General features: G+C 42.0%; 1 protein-coding gene across 6 annotated transcripts in view; it reads left to right on the top strand.

The window, feature by feature from the left end:
• The window catches only part of ELF2 (E74 like ETS transcription factor 2), a 32,301-nt gene extending 14,979 nt beyond the window's left edge, over window positions 1-17,322 (top strand). For 5 of the 6 annotated variants that reach the window (XM_056489905.1, XM_056489904.1, XM_056489908.1 and 2 more), the window contains 6 exons: window positions 9,711-9,824; window positions 10,725-10,898; window positions 11,349-11,435; window positions 14,454-14,646; window positions 15,040-15,393; window positions 15,612-17,322. In XM_056489905.1, coding sequence (XP_056345880.1) covers window positions 9,711-9,824; window positions 10,725-10,898; window positions 11,349-11,435; window positions 14,454-14,646; window positions 15,040-15,393; window positions 15,612-16,239 — 1,550 coding nt within the window. In that variant the 3' untranslated portion in view covers window positions 16,240-17,322. Of the gene's footprint in view, window positions 1-2,989; window positions 3,201-9,710; window positions 9,825-10,724; window positions 10,899-11,348; window positions 11,436-14,453; window positions 14,647-15,039; window positions 15,394-15,611 lie in introns of those variants that run through there. The other variant, XM_056489906.1, reaches the window with a different exon arrangement.
• Window positions 17,323-20,063: the final 2,741 nt, after the last annotated feature.

The following is a 20,063-nucleotide window of genomic DNA, read 5'->3' as shown; positions in this document are numbered from 1 at the left end:
TTTTCATCATATTTTGTGAGAGTTGTAGGAAATGCAACTTTGTGTAAGAGATTATGGGAGTGGAGAATGACATTTTCACTGTTTTTTTTTCATGGCAGTTGGTAAATGTGGTAAATCTGGCAATCTTGACAGCTGAACTTGTGCATTAAAAAACTACAATAAAGTTTAGTCTCTGTATATTAACAGTAAAAACAAACAAACAAAACCCCCTCAACAATAAACTAGGGTAAATAAATGTGTTTGTGTCTGACAGATTGATGCTGGTTGGGAATCTGTTCCTCTACTTTTTTTTTTTTTTTTTTAACTTTTCTCATGCCAGAGAAATAAAATTTCTGCAATTTCCTGTGGCCCTGTTCCATTACAGTATTTCTTGCTTCATTGGCCACCCACTAAGTAGATTTTGAAGTCCTCTTTGTTAGCTTAAAAAGGGGGCTTTAAAAGAGATTAAAAAGTTAAATACACGTTTGCTATTTTTTACTGTCTTTTTTCTCCCCTGAAATAATAAGATTTTATTAGCATAACAAATCAATCAGCATTCATAAAGTATTAGAAATAATATAATTTAAACAGATGAAACTGTAGGGCTTTTGTAGAAAGTTGCATTCCTCCTTAAAGACAGTGTTATGCTTTAATACTAATATAGATAAGGTATGCACAGGTCACTTCATAATTTGTTGTGGCTTTTTGCATATTAATCTTGAAAGTGCACAGGCTCAGATTCTTTTCATTTTCAACTGACTGGAATCCCTTGGGTATCCAGTGATATTCCCTGTGTGTATGATCAGAGAGGGAAGAGTCTGAACACTTGTGTGCAGCTGTTCAAATCCATTTCATGTGCACTGGCAAACATTGTGCTAAATCTGTGCTTGCAGCAGTAAATAAATGCTGCTTAGGAAACTGGTATTAAACCAAGAACTTCATGTTTAATACTCTTTTTATTTTCATTTTGAACCTATGGGATTTGTCAAAAGTTACACAATGCCAGTTTCTTGCATGCACTTATTCAAGGAGTCCACACATCTCAGGCAAAACTTTATTTGGTATGAGTCAAACACTTCAGTTTGTGACTGAAAGCTGTAATCAGTAAACAATCCTCACTGAATTTCACAGCAATCAAAAAACGAAAAAACTACAAGTGCACCTTTTCCAAAGTCTGGTAGTGTGAACTCCTGTTGACATGGGTGTGGATCTTCAAAGGCATTTAGCATGTCAGTACAGCTTTTGATCTGGATCTAAACAAACTTTTAAACTGTATTTTATTGCTTGAAGTGTGAGTAAATTATAATTTTTAACAACAGGAGGTACACAGGACAAAGTGATGGGACTACATGGTTATTGCAGTGCTCTGTACATAGGCTGAAGCTATGGTGTTGCTAAACTACACCATGTAAAGCCTCCACTTCAATCTGAGGATGTTCTAATGAATGACTATTAAATTTTATTGCACATTTAAGTGTGTGCCTTCCTAAAATGCCTTTTCTTGTCCTTGGGCTTGTCTCCACTAGGAAATTTTCTGCTGGAGAATACAGCAGAGTCCCCTAGTGGAAATATGCTGATGGAAGGAATTCTTGTTAGTACTGCTATTCCACCTCTCTGAATAACAAAAGCTGACAGGAGCACTCTGCTGTTGGCAAAGCTGGATCTGCCTGAGAGCTTTTTGCCCTCACAGCTGGCTAGTTGCCTTTTTTGTCCATGCTTCTGGCTGTGGAGGAATCTTGACTGGCAAAATTTTAGCACAGACCTACCCTTAGATATCATGGCCTGAATGTGAGAATGAATGATGTTGCTTGCAGGGCTTGCTCTTTATCTGATGAGGCACTGAACAAATTTAATTCCTTACAACCAGGAAGAGATGACTGCTGTTTACAAAATGCCTGATTTTTTTATTTGTGCATTATAAATATTATGTATAAATACAGTAATGAAAATGTATTCCTATAATGTCTTAAGAGGTGTAGAGGAGGACTAGGCTTTGTCAAGAGTTTGAAGCACTGAATTTACCAGTTGGAGTTAATTTTTGCTGCATACTGTTTTGTGATTTCAGTGTTGGGGAAAATTGCTTCTAGATTGTTGCTTCTGAGCTAGGTCCTAGGACTACTGAAACTTGAGAGGGGAAGAGATTGTGTATTATCAGATTGCAGGTGGACTTCTTCACATTCTTTTAATGAAGCTGTGAAGATCTGTTCAAGGAAGGCTCTGTAGGCAGCAGGTGCATGCTTAAGATCCTTGGCTTAACACTGTAGGCCTACTCAGGTGTGTATGGTTTAAGGAAGGAATACCTGTGTGTAATTCCCATGCATAGCTCTGTGTAAGACATACTTGGCTTTTCTTGGGGCAGCTGCTCTTTGCATGCAGCTCTGAAGTTTCACCATAGGAACCAGAGGAGTAATCAGCACATGGAGTGGGTGGGAAGTGTGGAGAGTGCATTCTGACTGGTGCCTCTGTCAGGGGCCTGGCAGGTAATGCAGGTGTTCTTTGGGGGGAGAGGATGCAACCCTAAAAAGTGGTGGGACTGTTTTTTGGTTTTTTTTGGTTTTTTTTTTTTTTTATTAAGAGAGCAATGAAACTTTTCCGAGATGAAGGATGGATGGGGCTTCTGGCTAACTGGAATAAGCCCTGTTACTCTAAGGGAGATAAGGCGGATTGCAGGCACGGAGGAGCAAGCTTTTCTGCCAAGTTGTTACTAACATAGGTGCCCCAGGGACTTGTCAAGGAGAAATCCTGTTAATGCGTCAGTGAGGACTGTCCGGCTCATGCCGGTGCGCGGTGTGCCGCGGCCAGAAAGCGCCAGCGGCGCAGGGAGGCGCGCACGGCCGCGGGCTGCGGGGAGCCGGAGCGGCAGGCGTGTGGGCAGCGCTGGCCCCGGGGCGGCTCCGGAGCCGTGCGGGAGGCGCGGGCTGCGCGGCGGGGCCCGGCGGCTCCCCCCGCCCGCGGGCGGCCCCGGCGCTGCGGCGGGAGCCGGCGCGGCACTTCCTGTCTGGGGCGGGCGGCGGAAGGACCGCGCGCGCGCCGCCCCGCAGGAAGCGCTCCCGCCGCCGCGCGCCGTGGCGGTGAGCGCTCCGCCCGCCCGCGGGAGCGCGCCTCGCCGCCGGCCCCTGCGCGCGCCCGCCCGTCAATGTGAAGCCGTTCCGGCGGCGTAAACATGGCGGCGTCCGTGCATGAGGGGCCCACGAACCAGCTCGACCTCCTCATTCGGGCCGGTGAGCCGCGCCAAGCCGGGCCGACGCGGGGCGGGAGCGGGGACGGGCCGGGGCGGGCGGGGGGAAGACGCGGCGCACGGCGCGCTCCGGCGGCGGGCGGGAGGCAATGGAGGGTAATCAGGAAGTGATCACCTTGGTAGCGGCCGGCCCGCGGCACTTGCCTCCGGGCGCGGGCGGCACCGCCGCGGCCGCCTCGCCGGGAGTCGCGGCGGGGCGCGCGGAGGAGTTTAGCGGGGTTTGGGAGGCGGCGGCGAGAACCAGGAAGTGCGCGAGGCTGTTGTCCTCCCGCCTTTCCCGGCCCGCTGCGAGCGCCGCCGCCACGCCGTCCGAGCGGGCAGGCCGAGCGCCGCCGCGCTCCGCGCGCAGGGCCGCGGGCCGCCCTCCCCGGGCGGCGCAGCCCCGCGCGCGTCCCCCGCTATCCCGCCGCCCGCCCCCCGTGCCCTTTTAAACTCGGCTCCGGCGGCGGGGCGGGAGGAGGCGCCGGCGGCCGGGCCGCGGCCCCACGTGTGCGGCGCGGGGGGGCGGCGGCGCCCCCTCCCCCACGCGCGGCGCGTAGCGGAAGCGGCGCGTTCCCCCCGGGGCCCCGCGCGGGGGAGGGGGCGCCGGCCGCCAATGGGCGCGCGGCGGGCGCGGGAGTGGCGGCGCGGCGCTGCGGGCGCGCGCGGCACCGGGGGAAGCCGACTGTAAACACGGAAGTGCCCGCGCCGCCGCCGCACGTGGCCGCGCTGCCTGCGGGCGCCCCCGACGGGCGGGGGAAGGCGGGCGGGTGCGCCCTCCCGGGCACGGCGGGAATTCCGCGCCCTGCCGCCGGCCCGGGCGGGTGCCGCGCTTGCTCTGGCCGCTCCTCCGCGCCGTCAGACCTCGCAGCTGCCGGGACACGGGCTATTTACCCACTCGAGCTGTCGCGCTTTTTCGGGGTTGCGTTCAGAGTCCTGCATGGTTTGGCCTCTTTGGTTTTGTTAAATGTGTTTGACAGCAGGATACTCCAGTGATGCCAGGACTTGTCTTCAAGTGTGGTAAAGCCCTGGAGTACGGGCAAGGTTACAACTGACCCAAACCTCAAATGCACTGTCAAGCATTCAGTTCACCACCAAAGTTGTACTAGACTTTATTTTATTTTTGCCTTGACAACTTCTAAAAGTAATCCATGGCACCATGAACAGTAAAGTGTAAGGCATTACAGGTAATGCATTGTGCAGTAGTTGCACATGAATTTTCAGACTCAAGCTTTGCATTGGCATGGCAGTGGGTTTTTACAAGCCTAAAGGTAAATGCTCTGTTGTTTATCAGTGCATTAAGATATGCTTTCAGAAAGGGCCAAGTCACATAATCAGCATAGTTTATTTTAGTTAATGTGGAAAAATACACAAGGTTTTTTGGAGGGGGGTGACCCACACCCCAGACATGCAAAATACCCCACTACAAAGCACTGAAGAACTGTTCTGCTGCCACAGAAGGGGAGTAGGTCCTAAGCATTTTGATACTTGGGTCTAGGATGGAGCAATAGCTTCACTTTGCCGTAGAAAAACTCTCATTTCTGCACTCACTCTCACTGCCGCAGACTTCAGTGAGTTGTTTTTTACTTTTGATTGTCATGTATATAGAACGTTTAAGTAGTTAATCGTTGTGTCAACACCTCCTTAAGTCAGTGTAACTAGATTGCTTGAGATTGAGCCCTTGGATAAATAATGAATTACCTTTGAGTTGCTCTTTCTGATGTCCTTTGTCATACTGATCTCATTAGCCCAAGTTCATTCCTTTTTATTTCCATATTTGCATACCTACACATGTCTAGTATTCCCATCATCATACTATCAAGATACCATATCTGTTTACTTCGTTTTGTGTGTAGATGATATCACGTGGATTTAAGTGAGGAATTCTTTATCCTGAGGGATTGTAGTAATTACATGTTGCCTTTTCCCATGGCTGCTAGTTTCAGTGTTGACAAAACTTCAGTGTTTAATAACTGTGGGAAGTAAGATGGACCAAAATTGTTACTGCTTAATGTTATCTTAATTGCCACTTGTAAGAGCAACTCCTAAATGACTTCACAAAGATATGTTTTGGCTTTGTAGTTAATATTTCTGTCAATATTGGGCTGATAACATATGGCTCACAGTGAAGCAAGTGTTTTGAGATGGTTGCTCTCATCTTTGTTATTGATTTGCCTTTATGCAGTGGGTTAGGCATCATCCTTAAATTGTGTGCAGCTGAGAGTCTTGAACAGAGGCAGGCTTAGGGAAAAACTGAAAAACCCAAATTTTTTTTTTTTTTGGTTTCTGAACAAGTGTCCTCCATAAAACAAGCAGTAAACTGAAGAATGCTTTCTTTTCCAGTCAAGTTTTGCATGCAGAAAGATTTCTGAGTATTACCTATAGAGGTAAACTGCTTTTAATTAAGATGTCATTTAAGCACTGTTACTAACTTCCACTGCTGCTTTTAAATGCTGAAGAAAACCAATCATGTGAGCACCAGTAAACTTTTATGAGGTTTGTTAGTTTATAGGTAGTCACTCTTTACTGACTTCCATGCTTGGAATTGTGAAGTCTTCATTAAAATGTTGCTTTGGTTGCCTGATAGTATTAAAGGGTAAGCTATTGCAGGTGCTACAGTTAAGTATTGGCCTTGTAAATGCAGACATTGATATCACTTCAGGTTAAAGGTGGGGAAGGGGGCGTCTGTAGTGCAGTGCAAAAGAATACCATTTTGAAAATTTAAATCCATTTTTTTGGTCTCATAAATTGCTTTCATTAATTTTGTTAGTCTTGTGTTAAAAGGGGGGACATTGTTACCAAATGGATATGTTGGCAGTAGTTTTTTTTTGTGTAAATCTAAAGTACAGCCCGGTCAGATTTAATTACCAAGGTTGGTATTTTGTAACAGCTGTTGAGAACCTTGAATATTCTACTGTACACACTGTTTGGGTAGAAAGTGAAGATAGACATCAACTAGCCTAGTTATCTATTTGCACTTTAGATTTGAATTTGTTTTCTGAGGTTGGTTTTTTTCCTGTAAATAGATAAAAGTTTTTAAATTAAATACTTTAAAATAAAGTGCCAAGGACTCAGATTCTTTCATAGAAGCAGTAAGATGAGATTTGATTTAAAAGAATGGAAGATAAGTGGTGGTGTTAGGTCTGATGTTTTCTAGATCAGTAAATGGCAGTTCTCATGTTACTCAGTTACCAAAGTGTGGAAAACTTACTTCCATCCACATAAACTCCTTTACTTCATTTGGGCAAGTGACAGTTCCTGCTGAAATGATTATATAATATAACAGACCTACAGCTTACATTGTTTGCTGAAACAATACAGTCTGTTTTAGCTTCGGGGTCTTGCATATAATTGATAGCATAAATATAATAGAAATAGAATAGGGCATTTTTAGAGAAACGAGTGATACATTTCAGTCTTTGATTAGAAATGTTTCTGTCCATTGTGATACCTGTGTGTCAAAGTTTTGAGAAGTTGTCTTCTTTTAATTGTGGAATCCTGCTCCTTTGTTTTGCTTTCCCCCCATCTTTTTTGTGAGGACTGTTGTGATACAAGTGTAATTTAGTTGATGACACTTGATCTAGTCACCTGCAAGAAGAGCTGCCTGCTTTTTTCTTGTCTTATCCCCTCTCTGAGAGAGCCTGTTCCCCCACTTCATCTTTTATGATGTCTTCTTTAGCTGTTTTTTGCTATCATGTCTTCTATCTGAGCACTCTGACTAGACATTTTCTAGCATGTTAGAAAGATATTTTACATAAATTTGTGCTAAGATAGACATTTCTCCTTTTTTCTTCCCCCTGTGTTGGTGAGGAAACATTTGCCTGTGAGCAAATGCAAACTCCTGATGGTCACTGGGTAGACAAATGCCTTTAAGGCTAAAACCATGTACTGGGTAAAGGGGAATTAGTTAGCTGGGAAGACTTGAAACTTGGTAATAGAACTGAATTTAGTACATGTTTTAATAGCTGTCCTATTGGCAGTGTTAGGTTAGTTTGTTAGCTGTCATGATAGACAGACAGCATGTGTTGTTCAGCCAAAGCCAGAAGTGTTACTATTTTTTGCTTGATATTTTTTAGGTGACAGTTTTAGTGGAGTCCCGAGTAACTCCCATTGGAAAAGCGTTTGTGAAGTGTGTATTTTGTGGAGTAGATAGTGCTGTTTATATTGGAAATTGAAGGGTTGCTTAGGGGAGAGGTTGAGTGGCTCCTTTGCTCTGCTGTTATGGTTTTGCAGTCTTAGTCCCTTACGCTGGTTGTGTTTCCTTTCCCTCCACTTTGGTCCTTCAGCAGAATATGCTAGTACTGCAAAAGTACATAGATGGTTTCAGCTATCTTTTTTGCCTTGTTCCTGTCCTCTAAGTATCTCTCAGTTGTGGTGCAGCATCCAAACTGTTCTCTGTAGGAGGATTTTGTATACTTTTAAGCATTTAGGAGGTAGTGAATTCAGTACCCTCTTACAATTGAAATTTGTCAACTAAGTTTGAATTTCTTTACAAAAATCCTTTATATGCTGAACCTAATGGCACATCTGATTGGAGAAGCTTTGCTGGCATGCTTTGAATCTTATTGCATGCATTAGAATAATAACATATTAAATTCTGATTTGGACTTCCTAATTTCAGTAGTGTTGTAGAATTTATACATTTTAATGACTATATGAATATTGTTCCTGTATTCTGATAATCACTGAAATTTTTTATCAGGTAGGTGAGGGAAACTTAGTCATCAAATTCTGTGCAACTGAAACTTTTATTTAGGAAGAGGAATGTTGGGGCAGAGGGTTTCCTGCAGAGCTGCTCTGTTACGATGCAGGTGGTTGGCCTCTGGCTTTGGATATGCCCAAACAGCTGCTTGGGAAGGAAACTCTTGGCCAAGCATGGGGAGCATCCAGAGTTTGCAGCTTGGGAAAGAGCTCCTGGTGCAAAATTTGTGCTGGTTCCATTGGTTATCCAAGGAACAGAGTGCACAATAAAGACCCTTTCCTGATTTTCCTGTGCTCTTAGGTAGGCTTTTATTGTTCACAGCCTGGGGTGAAGCAGTGTTGGAATGCCAGCTTTAACAGGCATCTACTGTTGCACAAGATAAAGCCCTCTAAATAGCGTCCCAGGCCATAGCTGATAGGCTGTGCCAGGAATCCCATCAGCCAGCCAGCAGGTGGGCAGCAGGCTGGTTCAGCAAGAACTTTGTCACCTGTAATTTTGCATTTATGTATCTTCCACATTTCATCCACTTTCAGCTTCTGGTTGATGGGTGTAATCTACTGGGTAGTAGGTTTTGCAATTTTTTAATCCCTGCATTTGGAAAAACTGCAGTATGCTGGAAGGCTTTTACCCTCAAGTGAGCCTGCAGGGAATCTGTGTGTATCCAGTGTTTCCTTAAGTCAGAAGCAACTCTGGCATTATATCTCCCTGCTTTTCACTAAACAAGCCTTGAGTTATTTCTTAGACATTTTCAGTAACAGCATAGGTGCCTTGAAGTTTTCATAGAGAGTGATTCCCAAATCCTCTTTAGTTCTGTGATACTAGAGATAGGTGACTCTGCTTAGGCTAAAGATAGATCTCCTGCTTGCTGGCTGCCTTGCTGGAGTGGTTCAGCTTAGAGCAGATGGCCATAAATGGAAAGAGCAACTGAAGAGAGACAGCTACCTTGGCCAGAGTGTGGATAATGAGCAACAGGTGTTTCTGCAGTCACCACTTTTCAAAACCTTTACAAGGGTGAGGAATATGGAGTTAGCTGTGAATAGAATTGTAATTTTTTTAGTGTTGCTGCTGTATTCAAGGTGCTGTGATCTGCACACTATCAAACTTAATTGTGCTTTCTTGAAGTTGCATTATTTTTAATTAGTTTTCCTGAACTTGCAGAACTTGAAAAAAACTATTTTTACCTTCTTCCCTTAGTTTTTGCATAAAGCACTCTTTATACTGTTTGTTGTGCTTTCTGTTTTTATTTAAAAAACAACCTGCTAAAATGAACTCACAATTATTTTTAATATCAGAAATCAAAGCATATGTGTTTTAGAAACTAGTCTTGTATTTACATATATATAAATATATATATATGTATACACATAGACATATATATATATATTTATCCAATAAATTGAAAATTTGAAGAGAGGTGACCTTTAGATTTTAATGGGATAATAGTTGGAGATGACACTAATTCTCTGTTCAGCTGCATTAATTTGTAATCATCTTCATCACAATCTGTCTTTTTCTGGTTAATCTGAAGGCAGAAGACAAATCTCAGTCTCTTTCTGTAAGCTCTTGAACTCCTCATGGAAATGAGGATCTTGCTTATGAATCAGAAATCTAATCTAGGAAATGACAGTGTCAGTTCTGCTTGTCTTATGTCTTCCCTAAATATTTTTGTTGACAGGAAGGTATAAAAGGTGTGAAGACATCTGATAGTCTTGTGTTTTTCATGTTTAAAATTGAGAAGTATAATTGTACAGGGTTGCATGTGGACTTCTATAAGTAACCTGTTCTTATAAATTTTTTTGTATCCTTCTGCAGTAGAAGCATCAGTTCATGGCAGTAATGTGCACTGCACAGATAAGACAATTGAAGCTGCAGAGGCCTTGCTTCATATGGAGTCTCCTACCTGCCTGAGAGATGCCAGGAGTCCTGGTATGTCAGCCACAGTCTCTGCTCTGGGAGCCATTTCTCATTCTACTAATCAGTAAAACAAGCAAAAGTGGGAAACCTATTTCTGTGGAAAGCTGTATGCTGTTTCAAACTATTGATTTATTTGAGTTTTATATGATTTCTCCACCCTGAAACAATTAAATCATTTATATAGAGAGGTTTTTGGGAAGAGTAATGACATATTTAAAATTAATTTTTCCCCTAAACATCATGGAATACTGAGGTGACAGAGCTCTGGCACAGATTGACTGGAGAGGCCATGGAGACTCCATCCTTGGAGATATTAAAAAGTACAGGATCCTGGGCAACCAGTTCTAGGGGGCCCAGCTTGGGCAAGGAGTTGGACAAGGTCTCCTCCTAACTCCAGCCATTCTGGATTCTGTGAATCTGACATTTTAAATTGCTAAATTAAAGAGTTTTTTTAAGGGAAAAGTATTTCTATTTCAGAAAGAATACTCAAAACCAATGTGTTGCAAAGTATTATCAGTTTGAAAAACCAAATCTTAATGTTGATGGTTTCTTAAACTAAAGTCACCTGTGAAGTTACTTAATATGTGTTGGATGAAATAATGATCAAACTGAAATGCAAAAGCTACAAAATAGGAAATGGAGATCTGAGTAATGATAAAAGATGGAGCTCTAATTTGTTTAAATTTAGGTTTGGTTTAGTTCTGAAGAATATTGGTGCAGAATTTGTTTTTCCCTAAAACTACTGACAAGTGTGTGTTTTGGGGAATTTGATTGATTTTCAAGGTGACAGGATTTTGGAGCAGGAACTTGCTACACCTTTGCATATGCTTTGTTTGAAATAATTTTATGTGAGACACATTAAAATAATCAGGTAGAAACTTCATCATATATTCTTATTTTCTTCTCTTGCAGTGGAAGTTTTTGTCCCTCCTTGTGTGTCCACCCCAGAATTTATCCATGCAGCCATGAGACCTGATGTGATCACAGAAACCGTGGTGGAAGTATCAACAGAGGAATCTGAACAAATGGATGTATCTCCTGTTCCAACTTCCCCTGATATCCATGAACCAATGAAAAAGAAAAAGGGTACATATGGCTTTTTATAGGAGCAGTCTCAAAATTTTACTTCTGTTGTCCACTGCTGTGGATGGTGCAGTTGGTACACGGGGGGATAGATTGGATGGTCTGATCTCTTTGCTCATACAGACAGATTGATGGGAGTCTGAAATGTGAGTTCTTAGAAAAATGGGTCTGCATCAAGAAAAGAGGGAGCAAGAGAATGGGCTTTGACAAGCCATAAAGGAAGATGGTTTCTGTGTTGTGTATTTTAACACAAAGTGGAGGAAGGATAGAGTATTCTAAGAGGACTTTTGTGGTGGGTAACCACTGGTGTCTGAAATATGGATATATTTGGTGAGATGATAGACTTGGGGTTCATGCAATGAAGCAACAGGGTAAATGCTAACTTAAAAAAACATAAATCAGTTTACAAAATCATTATATTAATTCTTCTTTTTCCCCATGTATTATGTGCAGCTGGCCGTAAACCCAAGACCCAGCAGTCAGCTTTATCTGATGGATCTCCAGATCTAGGTATAAAGAAGAAACCTAGAGAAGGCAAAGGTATATTTTTTCATTCATTGAGTCTTTAAAAATAGCAGTGTATGTACTTCTTTAAAGATGTGATGGATGATATTGTACTGACTTCATTAGTGTCTTCAAATATGTTTATACAAGATCTAGTGCAAGGATGTATGCTCTAGGGGTCTCCTCTAGTACCCTCCACAGTTAATAGGCTTTCTTATTTTTTATTTTCTTTACTTTGTGGTTATTGACTTGTGATGTCTTTTGTGTTGTGTATCAGCTTGGTGCTACACACGTAATTTATTAACTCCTGCTGTAAGACTTGCTTTCAAGTGGAGGCAGCACGATTTCTTAGTTAATTGACAAACTTTAGTGGGAATCTATTTCTTGATTAATAGGTTCAGTTTAGTTTAAGGGGAAACATAAATGATTATGTTGTTTGAGTGGAGAATTATATGCAGAAGAGTTGCAGTTTTCTAGTGTTTCTCCTGATAAACAGAGGTTCCTTTCTTGGACTCCAAGCCCCTGCTGTTCATTCAGCAAGAAGACAGACTGGGTCATTTGCTCACAGGTTACCTTTGAGGTGGTGTGCAGTGTGTCAGCTCTTTCCCTGGCTGCAGGTGAAAAATCTGGATCTCTCCTCCACTTAGTGCACTGAAAGTTGTTTGGAGATGTTGCTATAGCTGGGAGTAATAAAGTTGAGTGACTTGGAGCATGCTAGCTGAAGGAGTGTGCAGTGGTCAGCTCCACTGTTATTTTGACATTTGTTTGAAAGGAAAGTCTCTGCTGTTTACGTAATTCTTTATCTGACTGCAGCTCCTGAGTCATCATGTTTGTCAGTAAGGCAAGGAAGAATGGAACTGACTTCATGGAGATGTTTGCTCATGGAAACCAGTGCAAACACTAATTCAACTTCCCTACATTTCCCACAGTTGCTTTAGATCTGGTATAGCAGTGGACTTCAGTGGAGATGACAGATTTTGTATCTGCTATATTTAAAAATATACCTTGTTTAATTATTTCCTTTTTTTGTAGTCTTCTTGAATCTTTACCTTACTTTCTATTTCAGATTTTAGTATTACAGCTTTCCAGTTGTCCCAGGTCCTAGATTCCTGCACAAATAATTTGGAAAAGGAGGCCTGTATTTCTCTCTCTGTTCTCCTTTTTGTGCTGGTGAATTCAGCTCTATAGCTTCTTGTTTTATAAAGTGGGAGATGGTACTGCTTTGTGGTTTTTGGGAGATTTTTTAGCTTTCTGTTAAACTTATTTTATTTCTATGGCCCTTCCTAATGGCCTACATATGTCTCTTGTTCTCATTAAGTGTCTCATCCCATATTTTATATTACAACTGGAAGGAATAATTTTTTTCTTGATTTCTTGCAAAATATTTTGTTAACTGGATTTAATTTTTGTTACTTATTTTAAAAAAACACTTGTAAAGGTAGACTATTTCATATGCAACATGTTTTTGGAAAATCAGGAACAGTTCAGCACTATCAGAGTTAAGTCATGGAGAAGGAGAGATATTTGGAAAGGGGATCCCTTGTTGGCATTCCTTCCTTTGTGCGTTCTGGGTACTTTCTGGTGCAAAGTGAGGCAGCTGTAAATATGATTAAATTGTGTCCTAGAGTTTGTTTATTCTCTTGAAGTTCCTGTTTGCTTTCTAAATCCTGAAGCTCACTTATATTTTTTGCAAAAACTCTGTTGCAGACCTACAGCATTTGGTGGTCCACTCAGAAATTCCCTTTCTAAGGAGCTAAGGAATAAAACCCCAGAGATTAATTCCCTAAAATCGAGGATGATTTAAAGATTCCTGAGTTCTCTTATTGACTCTTTCCTCATATAGGTCTTATTCAGATGTCTCTGAAATCTTAGTTGGATTTTGGTGCCTCTTGAGTCAGTACTGGCTGTTGTTTGGAGCACATTGTACAGTTTTTCTCTGAAGTACTTTTCCAGAAGATGGAACCTGTGATCTTTTTTACCCTTGACACTTTCAAAGATAGCTGACTTCTCTAAATCTGCAACAGTGGTCTCTAATCTGCCTTAATTTATTTTAATTATCTTTGCATGGCATAACAAGTGCTATGCTAGGCCATTAAATCTCAGGAATTCATGACCTTTCTTCACATACACACAAAAGTATAATTGGGTCCCTGTCCTTGGAGGTAAAGAATCGTTATTAATGGTCTGAGGTTACTATTCTTGTGGATCTGTCTTCGTTCTCCCTTCTCAGAAACTTGAGGAATCTTTTCCATCTGTACAAATCGGAACATGATCTGCTTTTCTCCTTTGGGCTCTCTTCCCCTCTTCCTAGATGCACATGGCTTGGTCAGAGTGCAGACAGACCCTGTGTTACATTCCTGATAGTCAACCCCTTCCTGGGATTTCTCCAGTGAAGATGGTGCACCTCTTGAATACCTGACAAGTGCATTGAATTCTTTAGCCTGACTTCATTTTATATTCCTCTAATTACAGAAAGGTACATGGGATTTCTGCCCTCTGAATACTTACTCTTAGGAAGTTGGATTGGCTTTACACCTAGAAGGATGTTGGTCACTCTGCAACATACGTTTGGGAAGGGTTTGAACATGGGGCTGTCACCAGAGCCCCAGATCCTGGACTAACTTAACCACAGTTGAGATTTTTTTAGCTGGAGGTTGTATGCCTTTTAAAAACTACTTATTTACATCCTCTTGTTCTGCAGTGTCAAAGTATACTGGCATTTTCATGCCCTGTTTAATCAAAGATGAGAAGAAAATTCTAGCACTCGTCCTGCTGAAAGGATAGGTACTGACTCGGAGCCACCTCCCAAATTTCTTTTCAGGAACTGAGAATCAGTGTTGGATTGAATAGGCTCCTATGCTGTATAGCAGATCCCTTGGATTAGCTCCTTTCAGAATGTAAATATTTATGGAAACTTCACTAAACTTAACAGAATGAATGAGTATGTGCAGGTTACATCCTCTGTGTAACATGGCTTGTAACACAGCTCATATGGAGAACTTTCTGTTACCTTTAAAAGTGGTTTTCTAACACACAAATGCTTTCTGATTATAGGAAATACAACGTACTTATGGGAGTTCCTCTTGGACCTTCTTCAGGATAAAAATACCTGTCCTCGGTATATTAAATGGACTCAGAGAGAGAAAGGAATCTTTAAACTTGTGGATTCAAAAGCTGTCTCCAGACTCTGGGGAAAACACAAAAACAAACCTGACATGAACTATGAGACTATGGGAAGAGCTCTGAGGTAAAAAACTTTTAGATCCTTAAGTTATCTACTTTAATTTAAAATCTGATTCTTCACTTTGCCCATAGAAATTTAAAGGTTCTGAAATTTTAAAAATGTTGCCCTTTTGCAGATTTATCCTTCAGTCTTGCAGTCCCCGTAACTTTTTATGTTACCAGTAAATTTGCAATTTTAATTCCTGAAGTATGTATTTGAAAGGTAAGATTTTTTTTTTTTTTTTTCAGGTAGATCCTTCAGATCCTTTGCCCAGTGTGTTCTAACAACTTCTTTCCATACCTCCTTACATTGCAGATTTTACTGTGATTACTTCAGGTTTTCTTGTTAGCACAGAATTAGGTTCTCTTTAAAACCTGTCACTGTGTTGCTTACTACTTGATTGTACTTTCATTGCAGATACTACTATCAAAGAGGAATCCTGGCAAAAGTTGAAGGACAGAGGCTTGTATATCAGTTTAAGGAGATGCCAAAAAATATAGTTGTCATAGATGATGACAAAAGTGAGTCCTGCAATGAAGATTTGTCAATGCCTACAGATGAAAAGTCCCTGGAAAGAGTGTCTTTATCTGCAGAAAACCTTTTAAAAGCAGCAACCTCTGCACGTGGAGGAAAAAATTCCTCTCCATTAAGCTGTACCAGAACAGAAAAAGCAGTCACCAGAGTTGTGAATATTGCCTCACCAGCTCATGACACATCCTCATCTCATCCTTCTACTACCACTGCTACTGTCCCAGTAACAACAGCTCCCAGGTTTGTGTTAATGGGCCTGTTAAATTTCCAAAGTCTATTGCTAGATGTGCAGAAGGTTTGGGGTTGGGTTCTTTGCTTGCTGGTTTGGCTTTTTCTTTTTTTTTGTTTGGGTTTTTTTAAGAGACAGTTAAAAACCCATCTCTTAGAGTTGTGTGTCCTTGTTGCCATCTGTAATGGTGCCCTGTGTTTTGGCCTAAACACACACATTTATTTTGTAGGACTGTTCGTGTGGCAATGCAAGTTCCTGTTGTCATGACCTCTCTGGGACAGAAAATCTCAACCGTGGCAGTGCAGTCAGTAAATGCAGGGTCACCGTTAATAACCAGCACAAGTCCAACCACAGCAACGACTCCAAAGGTGGTAATCCAGACAATCCCTACTGTGATGCCAGCCTCTGCTGAAAATGGAGACAAAATCACAATGCAGCCCACCAAAATCATCACAATCCCTGCCACGCAGCTCACGCAGTGTCAGTTGCAGACAAAAACGGGCCTGTCTGGGTCAGGAAGCATCAACATTGTGGGAGCCCCTCTGGCTGTCAGAGCACTAACCCCAGTGTCCATAGCTCATGGGACACCAGTAATGAGACTGTCGGTTCCTGCTCAGCAGGCCTCTGGCCAGACTCCTCCCAGGGTGATCAGTGCAGTTCTCAAAGGCCCAGAAGTTAAATCAGACACAGCTGCTCCAAAACAGGAATGTGAAGTGAAAACGCTGCAGCTGGTAAAAGAGGAGAAGCCAGTGGATGGAAGCAAGACTGTGACCCATGTAGTAGTAGTTAGTACACCCTCAGCTATTGCCCTTCCTGTAACAATGAAAACAGAAGGAATCATCACATGTGAGAAATGAAGAATAGGTTTCTTCCAGCATGGACTTCTAACTGTTACGGTTTTGAATATACTGACATAACTGGGGGAGGGATGTGGATGCCACTCGTAAAGGAGAGCTTTGGAATGTTAATAAACATGCATATGTTAAAGACTTTCTTAAAAAAACAAATTATTTTCCCGTGTTTCAGTGGGAATTAAACCACGTTGATAATGCTGATAAAAACTGCCTCTTCCAGTTGGGAAACAGCTGAACCTATGGAGAAGGAAAGAGAGAGGGACTGAAAAGGGACCAAACAATTTCACTACGCTACCGGTTACCAAGTTACACTAAGACCTGAAACACTAAGAGAGAGCTGTGTGAGAGGTTTGCCTTGGTTTTTAGTTTTCAGGGGGAGAGGAAAGTCTCATTGTTACACAAATGGCAAATTTGATGCATTTTCTGTATTTTAAACCAGCGATTACTACTGTGTGCCCACAGTACTCAACTGGTGCTATGTGAAAAACTATGCTACTAGGTGTTGTAGGAAGTGAAATAAAGGAGATTAAAGAGCTTCTAAAAGAAGACAGAGGCCTAGAGGGATTTTTGTATCATACAGCTTAAGCAGATTCAAATTGAAAGCCTTAGACTGATTTTCAGTTATCTTTCTTGAAATAAGCTAATGGCTTGTTTGTGTAAAGCTTTTTTATTAAAACAGATTTTTTAAAAACCTTGTACCTAGCACAGTATTGTTATAGAATAACATGTAACATATTTTGTATGGTAGTTAAAAGTCTGTCTAAATTTCTTAATCGTGGACAAAGTAGCAGCAGGTTTTCTGCCTTCTGCTGTACCATGCCTGTTTCTCTCACTTAGCCTTGACATCTGTGCATACATTTCAGTTTCAGCTCTACTCTCACTTCAAAGGTCACACCCAGCATGAGCTTTTGTCAGGTAGTTCTAAACCTGTAAATTTTTTAGTTGAAGTTAAGAGGGAAGTACCAGTGTTCAGAACGAACTATAATAGTTTGTATATTCAACATTTGAAGTATATTCTATTTTGTTGTACTCTTGTTTCAAAGTGTATTCAAGTAGGTTTTACTGAAATACAGAAAGAAAATTTAATGGTGTTTGTTGTGCTTTTTATTTTTTCCTTCTTGCTTTCTGCTAACCTCTTAACCTTCTTTTCTTATTTGAAATCTTTCAAGTGTTCATCTTAATATAGATGATACAGTGTGAAATTTTGGGGCTCCTCCCTGCTTCAAAGGGCTGATCAGCTCTCTCACTCAGTTGTTTAAATACCTGTGAAGCTTGCTGTAGCTGGTGAGGTAACTTCTGGCAGGGGTCTAGTTCTTACACATTTTCAGGATGAGCATACACATGGGCTCTGTGAGCCACCTAGCTGCTCCAGTTATTAGCTCCATATTTCCAGTCCATGTGCACAGCTTGAAGTGTAGCTTGCCCTGGTTTCATGGGCACCACACTGGCACAGCAGCCTGTGGGTAGTCAGGTGCCCGGTGGATCCCCATTTCCTAGTGATAACCCTGGAAAGTCTTCAGGGCAAGAGCTTGGGTTATCTTGAGATTATTAAAGTAAATTATCATCTAAGTACTTCATGCCTGGAGGAGCCATTTTAACAGCTGTCTGGAACTGAGGTTTTCTGTAATGCTAAAAGACACCAGAATTAAATTCTTGACATGCTGAGAGCCAGGTTACCTGAAGAGTCCTAGCAGAAAGGCCCTTTATTCCCTTTAACTGGTTAAGAAAAGTGGAAATAGCTCCACACAGCCAGGCCAGCATGTGGGGGACTATGAAAGGCTTCTGGGAAAACTATCCTTTTTCATCCTCTTGAGCAGGGAAGTGGAGTTAAGAAGAAAATGAAGCTGAAGCAGATAAAAAATGTTGTAGAAGGCAGCAATCCCTTCCATTTGTAGCAATCCAGAGAATCAAAAAAATCTTACACATGGACTGTGTTTCTGGGATGGGGTAGAGGACAAAGACCTCTTCACACAAGGAAATGGAGAGAGAAGAGGACTTCTATTTTCTAAGAAAGAGGTAGGAAAGGGAAGTAGGGGAGGCTGGGCAATCACTTGATTAATTTGGCAGTCTGAGAGGCATTAATGTTCTGTGTAAAGGGAAATGGAGCAGTGTACAGAGAGGCAGGTGGAACAAATCTGAGCCAAAAGACAGGAAGAGAGAAACAAGAGTTCTTAAACCTACAATTGTAAGTCCAGTCTGTAAGGAGCCCTTTCTAAGTGGCTGTAACTTGATTGTGTCTGAAAGGGACACTGTATCTCAGAGCAAGAGTACCTATGTGGAGCATTTGTAATGAAGACCTTTCCAGCACCTAATTTAGATTCACTGGAAGTCAAATGGGGACAAACTATCTTCCTGGAATTAGACAAGGATCTCCAGCTGATGACCTTCTTTTAATGCCAAGACTTCATAATGTAATGGCAAAAACTAGAGGAATGAAGGCACCCAGCTCCACCTCTGGTGGAGTAGTCAGCTCTGAGACACTGCTAGTGCTGTGTCTTTCCATGGAACCAGTGATGGTCCTTTGGCTCTCTCCCCTGGCCACCAGTGAGTGGCACATGATCCTGGCTGCCAGAGGATATTTACCTGAAGTTCATGAAGTGCTGTGAGAATCTCAGTCTGTGTGAGGATGTGCTGTAACTGGAATGGAAAGGGGATTTAACCCGATTCTATACATTAGTATGTTTTTACTGGTGGTACTGGGGGAGATGACCTCAGGATGGTCAGGTTTGTAACATCTGAAACAGATGAAAGGAGCACTAGAATACTGAAATAGTATGGAGCCATACTTTGCAATTGAAAAACCTGTTGTTTTGTACATGTGTGAAAGTGGGACTCCCTCATATCTGAATCTGGTGGCTCGTGTAGAAGGGTCCAGGCTTAACTCATCCTTGGCAAGCAGTAACTCGTAGATTTGTGGGTAGAATAAAACTTGTGTGAAGTGAGTGTGCTTTACACAGAAGGCATTGAGACATACACAGACTTGGTATCACTGTTTTGTGGATAAAAACTATTCTTATTTTTCAAACCCGCTGTTTTAAGTTATAGAATGAAAAGGGTAATTCTGTGTAATCCACAGGGGAAAAACATCTTAACTGTGAGTTGCAACTCAGAATAAATGTCTGAGTATCAAAAATGAGAAAAGTTGAAAGGGGAAATCCCATTCCAGAGGCAACTGGTTTTGTTAACTCTCTGTTGCATATCTTTCCCAGTGAAGGGTTCTGAACCTGGACACAACTCAGCTTATCTGTCAGGGTAAAGTGTGCTGAAAGGAAGGCTGAGCTCTTGGCATTCTCTGCTGATTGATTTCATGAACTTTGTGGCTTTGGAGGGTTACATCTGAGGTGATCAGGGATGAAGTGAACCAGGGGCAGTCAGAAGTTGAGGATAAAACTGAAGATGCTTGAAGCCTCAGGTTCGTACTGAGCACAACATGTGCAGCACCTCAGCTGCCTGTGAAGATTGTTACCAACAGAACAAGCTAAGTGCAATTCTGCCTTGTAGAGAGAGTTCAAATAGCAGTTAAGCTTATTAAGGAGATCCAAATGACACTATGTATTTGGAATCTAATTGTTCTCTAGGAGAGATAGTGTTTTAATAAGCTTGCAGCAGCTTCTGCCTTTCAGCAAATTTAAAAAGTGGGTCATTTCTTCCTGCAGCTTGCTTGAGAATGAGGGAAAAGTGTCACTGCTAAAGCTAAGGCAAGATGAAAACAAGGGATCTGTGGAGACTTATTTTAGCCTTGGTGTGCTTATAAGGCATCCATAAGAAGAGCTTGGAAGACTTTTTTACTGTTAAGAGTCCTATTGCTACACAGGAAAAATTATCTG

The sequence above is a fragment of the Oenanthe melanoleuca genome, chromosome 4, assembly GCF_029582105.1.
Source record: "Oenanthe melanoleuca isolate GR-GAL-2019-014 chromosome 4, OMel1.0, whole genome shotgun sequence".
NCBI classification, from domain to species: Eukaryota; Metazoa; Chordata; class Aves; order Passeriformes; family Muscicapidae; genus Oenanthe; species Oenanthe melanoleuca.
This window is presented reverse-complemented; position numbering and strand designations above follow the sequence as displayed.